Source organism: Thamnophis elegans, chromosome 3, assembly GCF_009769535.1.
Source record: "Thamnophis elegans isolate rThaEle1 chromosome 3, rThaEle1.pri, whole genome shotgun sequence".
Lineage (NCBI taxonomy): Eukaryota > Metazoa > Chordata > Lepidosauria > Squamata > Colubridae > Thamnophis > Thamnophis elegans.
The window spans coordinates 24,682,770-24,695,309 of NC_045543.1; the positions used below are offsets into that span (position 1 = coordinate 24,682,770).

General features: G+C 38.5%; 1 protein-coding gene across 1 annotated transcript in view; it reads left to right on the plus strand.

The window, feature by feature from the left end:
• PCSK2 (proprotein convertase subtilisin/kexin type 2) overlaps positions 1-12,540 on the plus strand; it is a 131,827-nt gene that overhangs the window by 72,036 nt on the left and 47,251 nt on the right. Inside the window, exons 6-7 of the mRNA XM_032214642.1 lie at positions 4,738-4,814; positions 11,568-11,656. Of these exons, the coding sequence (XP_032070533.1) occupies positions 4,738-4,814; positions 11,568-11,656 (166 nt within the window). The remainder of the gene's footprint in view (positions 1-4,737; positions 4,815-11,567; positions 11,657-12,540) is intronic.

A 12,540-nucleotide genomic window follows, 5' to 3' on the forward strand; every position in this document is an offset into this window, starting at 1 on the left:
TGATAAATGTCAAAATAATTATCACAAGTTGCTTTAAACATGCCAGACAAAATCCATCTCCTTCTGTATGGGACAAATATATGCATCCTATATAATCAGGTCTTCTTTGATACCTTTCTAAAGCAACCTAGAAATTAGAGCAATCCCAAGCTTATCTATTCAGTAATAAATGCTACTGAATTCATTTGGAATTTCATCTGTATAAAAACACAGAATTGCTATGAAAAGCACATCATATTTATGGATATCGTAATTCCTTATGATCTATAAAATACACCCGCTAAAATCAGAGTAAACAAATAAGCATAGTCTAATGTACTTGTACTATGAAATAAATTGTTTATACCATATACAAATGTGGAAGTAATATATATTCAAGGATGTTTAAAGTAACAAATATAATACATTTTTATAATTCAATATGATTACATTTCACAAAATGGATGTTTTTAAAAGGCATTCATCCCCCCACCATTTCTGAATGTCGTTATAGCTGAAGGTGAAATGAATTGCATGTTGAATACAAGTTTTACAAATTAAAAAATTGTACACCGAATAAATAAGATCCCATAGTTTTCCTTTGATAGACATTGAATACCTAACCTATCCACCAGCCAAGAATGTGTCTGAAGATACTAAGTGTTTTCTCATAGTCTTGTTTGGACAAATGTATTATGTTGCCTCTAGAATGGCTTTTGGACAGAGTCCAGAAACTATATAGGTCGTTAAAAATGAATTTAATCTGAGACTAGATGATGCCTACATGGTATACCATCCCTGCTTTGTGTGTACTGCTTCCAGTTTCTTTTAGAGTCAAGGATTAGGATTTTGACCTCTAAGACTATCAGTGATTGACACCTTTTTGATGAAAAAGATTTTCATTTAAATGTGTTAAATGTTTGTTTCCCCCCCCCCCCTTTTCGAGTGTAAGCCGCCCTGAGTCCCCCCAGGGAAAAGGGCGGCATATAAATAAACTTCAAAAAAAAATGTTTGCAGGGTGGAAGTAGGACCATTTTCAGACATGTAAGAGAATAATTTGAGAGTTGTGTTTTAAATGCAAGAGAGATCCCTCTCTTGGGGTCTACATTGTCATTTTTATCCGCTTCCCTAACTCACAATGGCAAGGAAACTGCTGTCTGTTTTCAGCAATTCTAGCCAGAAGGGTCCCAAACAGGAGCTGTGGTTGCAAGCTGCTTATCTCTGACAGAAAGGAAAGCCATCTAGGTCAATGTCAATTAGCCTTGAGGGTAAAAGAAGCATGATTTTACCTGAGTTTGGCTTTGAAAATCAAAGGACAAGGCAATTTAGTTTCAGCCAAATTGGGTTTAGAAATTCAATGAGGGAGGGAGCTAAGTCTCAAGGCTAGCTACTGCTTCATTTTTTTGGCAGAATGGCATGAAAATGACAGGATTGATAGATGTGTTACAGAAAATTAGCTCTACTCACCTTCAGCTGAATAGCCTCCAAGGTTTAGATTCAATATCATTCAAAAGATTCCCCAGAACCAATTATAAGACAATGGAATCAGGGCTGAGAAAAGCACAGTGGTTTTGAAATTATCCAACAAAGGAGGTCTTTTTGTCTCTCAAACGACAGCTACAGGATTTGGGTCTGGCTAGTCTAAAGAAAAGAAGAATTTGAAATTCCAGTATCTGAGGGGCTGCCACAAAGAAGAGGGGGGTCAAATTATTCTCCAGAGCACCAGAGGGCAGGACAAGAAGCAATGGTTGGAATAATCAAAGAGAGAAACAACCTGGAATTAAGGAGAAACTTCCTAACAGTTAAGACAATTAACCAGTGGAATAGCTTGCCTTCAGAAATCATGGGAGCTCCATCACTGGAGGTTTTTAAGAAGAGACCAGACAGCCACTTATCTGAAATAATATAGGTTCTCCTGCTTGAGCAGGGGTGGGATAGAAGACCTCTAAGGTCCTATTCTATTCTGTTTTACTCTATTCTATTAAAAAATAAGAGCTTTCAGAATTTAAGAATTTAAAAAGCAAACTTACCTCCACAGCCCAAATCATTTCATCAAAACAAATCTTCATTGTTGTACAATCCCTATTTGTTTCTCTGCATTGAAATAAACCTGTTACTCTGCATAGATAGATTGATTAAAATGAAGCTTCATCAAAGCAAAAGACATTTTTGAAGCTCCACACAGTCTAATAGCTTCTCTCTACTGCATGTTCTAAAGTTATATATATATGAAAAAGGCTCTCCTGTCTGTGACTTTTTTCTGAAATTTGAAGGATAACTACTAGAGCGAGAACCATTGTGATAGTGGACCCTTGGTGTGGAATTATTCTCCCAGATAATTTTGCAGTTTCTAAGGAATCTTCAGTGCAGTCATTCAATTGTGAAGTCATCAGGACTCTAGTTGAAACTGGATATAGTTCCACCTTGACATGCATGCATCCATCCTGGCATGCAATTCATAGGGACAGATTGAAATTAAAGAAAAATCCCAAGATATACATTTACTTCTTTGAAGGAAAAGCTACTTCATCACTCCAATCAGTTCAACAATCACTCGGCTAGAAAATCTGCCAGATATGGGTTCAATTTATTTATTTATTTATTTGTTTGTTTGTTTGTTTATTTATTTATTTAATTTGTCAACAAGTACAAGGAAAGAAGTATGAAAACACATGAAAAAATGACACAAATAAATGAATATGTCAGCAAAACATAGCCATAAACTACATAAAATGAGTACATATAAATGGGGACACTAGGACAGGGACGGTAGGCACACTGGTGCGCTTATGCACGTCCCTTTAGAGACCTCTTAAGAAATGTGTAAGGTCCACGGTAAACAGCTTAAGGTAAAAGGTATGGGAGTTAGAGGAATTAACAACAGGCTCAAGTAGGGTGTTCCACACATTTACTACTCTGTTGCTGAAATAGTTTTTCCTGCAAGCAAGATTAGAACGGATTACATTAAGTTTGTATCTATTGATAGCCCTTGTGTTATTGCAGTTGAAGTAAAAGTAGTCATTAACAGGTAGGACGTTACCTACTTTCCATTTCTCAGCCTTCATTCAGTTCATCATTGCTGTGGAATAGTATATGGAAAGTATCTCCTGATTAAGAGAAAGGACAGATAGAAGTGAGGGTTATGTTCATATAGACTACACCACGCTCCAGATCTCTGGGTGACCATCCCCAATGATGAATTGTGGGGGTTTGTTTTTTCATTCCTGGCTGGGTTTTTTTGGGGGGGGAGGTCATTTTCACCATTTTTTATTCTTCATTTTTGTTTAGTTTTGTATTTCTTGTTTTTAGTGTTTTTATTTAGTAGTGAATACCCTATTCAAATATCGTGTTATCAGACCAGAAACTATCATGGTCACTTCCTGATTGCTATCCTGCTTATAAAATTGGAACCATCATAATACTTGGGTTTCCATCTTCCAACCCATTTAGTCAGAGTATCCCAGTGTCAAGAATTTTCCTAGAATCAACATGGTAGCAGACTATGGTTTTAAACACTGATAAGGACACCAAAGCTATTTTTGTGAAATATCCTGGTGGGAAACCAAGCTGACATGGTCCAAGGTGAAACAAGAAGCTTGCCATTCGCAAAGGGCACATGTCCACACATATACCACATTGTTACATTTCTGTATTAAAATCATTCAAATGTCTTAATAAAAAAAAAGTTCTAACCAGCTATCTGAAACATATAAGAAATAAGGCAAATAAATTTTCCTAGAATGGGAGAATTCAAAGGGTTTGCAGGCAAAAGCACAGGGTATCACACACCTTAAGTGAAAACAGAAATGTCTGAGAGTAATTTATGAACTAAGAGCTTAAATTTGGCACAAATCTGTCATTTGTTAAGAGGAAAATTCCAGCAAATAAAAGGTGGATTTAATTTCCTCTAGTCTGCTGAGATTCTTACTATGAATAATACATGTTTCTTTTTAATTCGTTATTCACAAACACTTCTGCCTCTAGTGAAATCAAATGTATAAATTTAACTATACATATTTGGTCATTTGTTTTCTCCATTGTTTATGTCACTACAATCACATTGGAAAGCATATGGGCTCATTCTTTGTAACCCCCCTGTAATGGAGGTGTTCAGAATAGAGGGGAAAGATTTGACTTTTTTGGGCAAAGAGAGACAGAAAGGAAAATACTGGCCTCACCCCCTCCCCACCCCCATTAGTTCCCTGACAAAAGTAGACAGGTCCAGCTGGATTCAATCATGGATTACTATCAAAAAGACGAAACCTCTTTGTACCAAGCTCCTTTGCCAGCCTTAGCCAACATAATCTGCCATGCAATGTAGGGCTTCAGGTAGCAGGCTCATAAATAATTCTTTCTGTGATCCTATCCTTGGAGAAATGAATGGAAGAACAAATATTGGCATGTAAAGTTTGGATGCTGTAACTGAGATTTGGTTTCTTCTAAAATGTCTGTAGGATTTAATGTAGGGCCCAAAGGAATTCTTCTAACTAAAAGTTATGGTAGCAGCTGACCTTTGCTTTCTAGTATATTACCTTCCCTCTCTCCCTCTCCCCCCCTCTGTTTAATAATAATTTAAAAAGTCATTCTGAATGAATGGTCAGGTGAATTAAAAATAAGAGCCTGTCAGGGTATATACATTGGGCCAGATGAAGTACAAATTATCCCAAGCTGAAAATAAGTTTCTTAACTATTCATGCTTTTCTTGACTGCAATCAGTCATATATGTGGTATTAACCATTTTTATTATTTGTTTCCCAGAATGCTCAAGCCAGCTATGATTTTAGCAGTAATGATCCATATCCATATCCCCGCTATACAGATGATTGGTTTAACAGGTAAGAAATTGATTCAAATCCCTTGCTTGTCAGGAATTTATCACCCCACTCAGACTTTTACTGAGGAATGGTTCAAGACCACTGTTCCACAACCTTTACAAACTTCATATTTTATGAAGTCAACGTTCAAGTCAAGATTCATAGACCAATTATTATGTGGTTTTTAGCTTAGTTTGTGGTCTGAATTCAGCCATTGTGAGCTCTGTGCATTATAATGTAATGTATGGGTTGAATCTAGTATGGCTTAATGGATAACTCATGTCTATGGAGATTCTCAGTCATCCAGGTCATAGTTGTCTCAAAGGTGCTTTTTTAAAAGGCAACTGGACTGTGTTTTTCCTTGAGGAAGAGGACATTTCACTTCCCATCCAAGAAGCTTCATCAGTTCTGACTAGATGGTGGTGTTGGGGTGGGGAAATGGAAGGATTAGTTCAGACAACTCATTATTTGAGATAACTCATGACAATGCTATGGGTAAATCCAGTCAACATCTCACTATTCATGTAGGTGCTGGAGACTAAAAGTTCTTTCCTTTCTTAAAAGCATGAGTTATTAGGAAAACGAGATGCTCATGTGATTTGATATACGATACGATACGATACGATACTTTTATTTGTATGCCGCCCTTTTCCCTGGGGGGACTCAGGGCGGCTCACAGTTCAGGGGGAGGGGAGGACAAACCAAGTTACATATAAGACAATACATCGTTAAAAGCACAACATTCATACTATTCGGGTAGGGTTAAGGTCTTTAGCCCCAGGCCTGTCGGGACAGCCAGGTTTTAAGGGCTATGCGGAAAGTCTGGAGGGTGGTGAGGGTACGAATCTCCACGGGGAGTTCATTCCATAGGGTCGGAGCTGCCACAGAGAAGGCTCTCCTCCACGTGGTTGCCAGTCGACATTGACTGGCTGATGGAACTCGGAGGAGGCCTAATCTGTGGGATCTAATTGGTCGAGTGGAGGTAATTGGCAGTAGGCGGTCTCTCAAGTACCCAGATCCAATACCATGAAGGGCTTTGTAGGATATCCATGGTAAGAACTGAAACAAGATATTGCACTATAGTATTGGTATGATGAGAAAGAAAACAGCATTTGTGCCTTCACTATATAAAACTTTGGGCTTGCCTAGGAAAGTTTGTAGCCAAGGATCTCCCTTTTTGCAAAAAGAAAAAGAAAAGAAAAGGCACAAATGAGCCAACATTCTCACATGGAATACCTGGGCCTGCAATCCATTTTAATTTCTGTATTGAACCCAGTCTGTTTACTCTTGAATTTTACCAGACTGCCAGGGTAAGGTGTACTTGATCTATAATTGCTTATAAACAACACTAAAAGGCAGTCTATGGATCCGGGCTTCATTGGAATCTCAATCCTAGGTCTCTGAGCACTCCGGGAAGGCATATTAATTTTACTCGGCATTCTTTCTATAAAATCCACTTAACTTAATTGGACCAAGCTTATATTATCCGTTCTTTCCATTAAAAAAAAATCTTTCAAAGAAATATCTTAGAAATCACATCCTCTAGCATAGACATTTTTCCCCTGGGTAAATCAGAAGCTCACAAGCCAACAGTATCTTTGCTTTCAAGAGAAGTTGGCAGGAACCTCTTCGATTCATTTATCTACTCCTGTCACATATTGTAGAAAGAGTGGAAATATCTTTCCTACATTTTCATGCAGCATTTAGTGGAGAATTGCTCGGAGGTAGTGGCTAAACGCCAAATTAATTAGCAATTGCATAGGTATTTTTAATCAATCACCTAACAAGAAAAGGAGTCCAACATTTGTTATCTACTGAAGTTCTGATCTTGTTACTCTTATGGGACAAAAGGTAATATTTACATGAATGTATGCTTTCTTTTCCATGAAAGTAATCAAAAACATTAAGCAGATATGGATAACCTGAGTTCCTTCATCTGATTTAGATTATAGACCCAACAATCTCATACCATTGAGCATGCTGATTGTGGGAAATTAAAATCTAAAATATCTAGAGAGCACCAGATAGCTGTTGCTAGTTTGGATTTTGCAGCCCTGATCTGATAGTTTTAACAAAAGATGATTTTGGATCAATCAGTATGTGTCTTTTTGTTGTCTAGGTTAGAATGTAACTTTAAAATGACAAGTGATTCCATGGGGCTATTAACGTGTTCTAAGGCAAAGGAAAGTCAATATGTTTTTTTTGCTATTGGATAGAACTACTGGGCTGAAAGAAAATTAATATTGGGTAGTGCTACAGGACTTCATGACCACCAGATGATATAAAAGAGATACAGTGCAAAAAGCCCTAACTCTTTGCTGCCATCCTCTGGTCATATAAATATTTACAGTCCAGAAATGACTAAACTTCAAAATACAATAGGTCTTTGATTGCAATGGTAGAATATTTGTTTTCTTATATTTATCTTTCAATGGTTCAAGAGCTTCGCTCATGAATCCATTTGTGTGAGACAACAAATATTTTGGTGCATTGGAAAATATCAAAGATAAATTCCTACTCAAAGACTCGTTGAAATGAACCTTGTCAGACATCAACGGGGCTTCTTTTTAAGTAGAATGCTCAATATTACACTGTTAATTCAGGGAGAAAAGTATGAGAGAAGAGTAATATTTCTCTAACACCATAATCAATTCTACTATAGGGGAAGTCAGAATTATAAATGAAATGAGTAATTTGCTCATTGGTCTTGAATGTATTTTTTATTTTGGCTCCTATACAATGTTTATTATGATTGATTTCCCAGCCATGGGTTCCATTTAAGTGGCTTTTGGAAGGGAAAAATGATATATATATATTTCTTTAAAAATCAACTATACATAGACTCATGCCTCCAGGCAGTTGCTTTGAAAAATGGCCATGAGTTCTCTCATTTGCAGTTTCTCCCAAAGACTGATTTGGCCTTTGAGGGAGATGGGAGACACACACACACACACACACACACACACACACACACACACACACACACACACACTATCTAATCTATCTATCTATCTATCTATCTATCTATCTATCTATCTATCTCACAGAAGTGAGTACACCCCCTCACATTTTATAAATATTTAAGTATATTTTTTCATGTGACAAAACTGAAGAAATAACATTTGGCTACAATGTAAAGTAGTGGGTATACAGCTTGTATGACAGTGTAAATATGCTGTCCCCTCAAAATAATGCAACATACAGTCATTAATGTCTAAAGTGCTGGCAACAAAAATGAGTACATCCCTAAGTGATAATGTCCAAATGGGACCCAAGTTTTTCCTCCCTGGTGTCATGTGACTCATTAGTGTTACTCATTAGTTTCAGGTGTGAAGGGGGGCAGATGTGTTAAATTTGGTCTTATTGCTCTCACTCTCTTACATACTGGTTACTGGAAGTTCAAAATGGCACCTCTGGCAATGAACTCTCTGAGGATCTAAAAAATGAATGTTTGCTCTACATAAAGATGGCCTAGGCTATAAGAAGATTGCCAAGATCCTGAAACTGAGCTGCAGCAAACCCTGGCTTTGTGTCTAATGCAGGATCAAAACTCACAATCTCCCAGTTTCTAGTCTGATGAATTAATCACCACACTAAAGTAACTCTCTTTTCCACTACACTAAACAAATTTTTATGTAAGACAATATGTAACACTAGAAAGTGCCTCATACTTTTACACAGACCTCAAATACTGAACAATAGATGCCTAGCAACACAGGGTCTCTGGCTGTTCCTTTAATGCTATTTTCAACAAATCCCCCATTACTGAGGGGAATTTTTCTCCCAAAGCAAACTTTGAATGTTGGAAAAGAAAATAGATCTAATGGAAATTAAAACAAAACTAAATAAACAGAAAATATCAGAGAAAATGAACACCTCTTATCGGAACAACATCACTTTCAAGAACAGGTTGAATACCGGTGCCACATTTGTAAATCAGCAGGAGCGCTTTTTAAGAATGCTTTGATTGAGCTCAGTGAAAGTAAACATTTGTCTTTCCTGAGTCAAGTCCAATGGGGGGAAAAAAACACTAAAACACAAACGGCAAAGTCAGAAATATGCCTGTGTTTTTTCTTGAAGGATTATTAGGCTGCCCTTCAGCAGTGACAATGGGACACATCAATTTGCAACCAGAATAAATATACTGTGACCTGATGGTAAAAGCTAATTGTGAACGCCACCATTCAGTTTATACCATACTTGTGATCAAAATGTTGGCACAGCACTGACTCCAGGATGTAAGGGATGATAGAATCCCGAAACACAAAAACATTCCAGGTCCAAGATGGGCCTAAGCAAGATACCTCCTTCATGTATATCCAGAGGTGGGCTGCTGGCGGTTCACGGGGTGAACTGCCAGCTAAGATTCAGAGAACCCACAAATCCCACTCCTGGCTGGCCCCACCCAACTCACCCCGCTCCTCCCAAGAATCCCAAAACACAACCTGTTTTGGATGCATGTAAGTGCAGGGTGCAGGCAGAGGCTTGGGGAGGGCAAAAAGCGGGCCTACCGGAAGTTTGGGAGGGCCTAGGGAGGCCGTTTTCACCCTCCTGGAGGCTTGAGAAAAGCCTCCAGCGTCTGGGGAGGGCAAAAATGCCCCCCTCTGCCATGGTGCAAGAGGCCGAGTAGGCCATACCCACCATGGCCATGCCCATTGAGCAATTGGGCAGAGAACCTCTTGCTAAAATTTTTGAAGCCCACCCTTGTACATCTATCTCTGTGTCTGATCTCTGCATGAACTTTCTCTCTACTACCATCACTCCTTTATTGGATAGAAAAACCTGTTTTTCTTTTTCTTTCTCCATATTTATCGAGGAAATGTTTAGGCATCTCCACATCTTTAATGGAAAAAACTAAAAGATACTGGGGGGGGGGGCAGTAAAACAACAGACAATATGTCTGTCAGAATATCCTAATTTATACATTGACTTTTTTCTTTCCTCTGCATGTGTCTGAAAGGAAGTACAAATGGGAGAATGGTCAGCCCTTGACAAATGCCCACTTGATACTGAACATATATAATACGTGCACACATAGCCACAAACACTATAATTCTAGCAGAGTTTAGTATGGCTTCTTCAGTTTCACTTCCAGAAAATAATTGGGTGTCCAGTAATTGTAGCTATTGTTTCTATGTACAAAGTGGCACAGTACAATTCTCCATGATGCCCTCTATCTGAGTTTCTGTGTCAGTCATCATTGCTTTACCATTTTGTTTACTTGATTCCTGGGACGTGCGGTCAGGGGAGGCATGGGAGGCAGGGCCTCACCACTGTCATCATGAAAAGAAAAAAAATGTAAAAGGAAAAAGGCTGAGGTAGTTGCTGCCAAAATCACAGTGGATGACTCTGCTTAGTGCTTAACTGTGTAAAAAAGCCTCTAAAAAGTGCCCTCTACAGGACACTGTAGGACACTGTAGGAGGCGGGATTTAGTCTGACTTTATGATCACTCGAGCAGAGCTAAGCAAGTGTTAAAAGCCGAAAAATTCCTTATGTAGATGAGGCACGTCATCCTCCTGCCTCCTATAGAGGGCGTTTTTAGAGGCTTTTTAGAGGCTCTGGGATCAACAAGGTCAGTCTGACCTCAGAGCTCATGCCTTTTTCCTTTTACCTTTTTTTTTCTTTTCATGATGGCAGGCAAGAGCAGAGTTGAAATCCACTCTGAAACAGCTGGAAAAGGTGTGTGTGTGGGGAGGGGGAGGAATTCAAAAGGTTTGATTGCATGCAGAGCCATGTTGCCTTTTCAAGCACGTGCGTGCGCGCACACACACACACACACACACACAGCTGGATAAAAGTATATAAGCCCAGCTTCACTGATTACAAGTTTGAAAAGGCAACATGGCTCCACCTGCAATCAAAGGCTCGGATTGGAAGACAGCAGGGGAATGGGGGGGGGGGGGTATGGCAGAGGAGCTGCTTTCAAGCCATTGGAAAATATATCCAATCCAACTTCTGTGTTTGTGTTTGTTTAAGAGTGAGTGAGTGAGAGAGGGATCCAACTTCTCTGTGTGCATGTATCTGTTTGAGAGAGGTGGGAGGGAAGGAGAGAGGGAGGAAGGAGGGGGAGGGAGAAGAAAAAAAATGAAGGAAAACTTATTTCGCAAAGGAGAAAAATGCTATCGCTTTAACTCGGAACTGAGCATGCCTGACTGTGGAATTCTGGGAGTTGAAGTCCACAAGTCTAAAAAAAATTGAAACCCCTGTGTCAGTGCCTCACCAGCCATAAACCTCACCGCACGTCACTGCGTGACTCAGTGAATGAGATTTACTTTCTTCTGCTTTGGCCTCTGGTCCGACCAGAAACCTTCCAAAATACTTTAAGCCATATTTGGTGGTTTGGATGGAAGAAGAAAAAATGCTGCACAGAGTTCCAAACTCATAATTCTTCAAAGCATTTGGAAGGAGTTGCTCCATTTCTTGACTGTCAGAAACTAGATAGTAACCTAGACTGCTCTTTTGCACAAGTAATACTTAAAATGATCTGTGGCTATACAAAAAGAACCATGCTTCTTGGTTTCTATAGAGATTCTCAATCATCCAAGTCATGGTTGTCCAAAAAGAGCTTTTTTCCAAAAGGCAATATGACTTCCTTGTTTTTTTCTTTGAAAAAGTTTCAAAGTTCTGGACTAAAGAAGCTTCTTAGATGAGAAGCGAAATATTTTCAAAGAAAAAATTCCAAGAGTCCAGCTCCCCTTTGGAAAAAGCATGTACGGAGCATGTTTCTTGATGCTTTCATGAGATTTGGTTACAATTTCTATCTTTCTCCATAGTCATGGAACCAGATGTGCTGGAGAAGTGTCTGCTGCAGCCAACAACAATATATGTGGAGTTGGAGTGGCTTATAATTCAAAGGTAGCAGGTAAGGCTTAAACTAGAGACTTTCTTCCCTAGCCATATTACTGTTTTATTAAAAAGAAAAAAATGGATGTGTGAGAAGTAGATTATTTGCAGTATAAATTTCCCAACATGCTATACTTGGGGAAAAAAATAATGTATTACATTTGTCTTTTGGGTGTATAGAATTGGCCCTGTTTCTTGACTTGCCTTCCTATCTGAGCTGTTATTGATGAGCACTGCTGAACTATATATTTTAAACCATAATATACTATTAATCTATAGTTCTTGGCAGGAAGCTCATCTGATAAAAAGACTGACCACAGGCCTTTAAGAAGGAGACAAATTGATGTAGGCTCCTCCTGTTACAGGAATGCTTTTGATTATTATTGCCAGCATTGATTCTTTGTTGCTATTATTTCTGTTAATATTTTATCATTTTTAGAATGGTGTTGGTATGTTTGCTTTCATAAGCTCATTCGTTTATACAAGGACCATAAACTATTCACAGTTTGTATGCAATAGGAACAGTATATATTAGAATAGGAAAGAAGGGGAGGGAGGGAGGGAGGGAGGGAGGAAAGGTTAAGTTTGTTCCCTCAGAGTGGTAGTGTGAGCAATATGTGAGCAATATTAGATTTGTCAAAGTCTTTGGGGGAATTATTTTTTGGTAAAGAGACCCACGATGTAATAATGAATTAGATTCTAGTTGAGGTCTAGCACCATCAAGTGGTCACTGAGATATTGGTGAAAAAGTCAGTAACTCAAATCCAGGAAGGTTGCAAATTATTTTTCACATTTTAAAACTATAGGTTTCAATAATGTCTTGGAGAAAAATGGAGCCATTTCATAATTTATTTTAGAATGAATTCTAAAACTTTTATTTTCAGAACGGAAGCAAATTAGAGG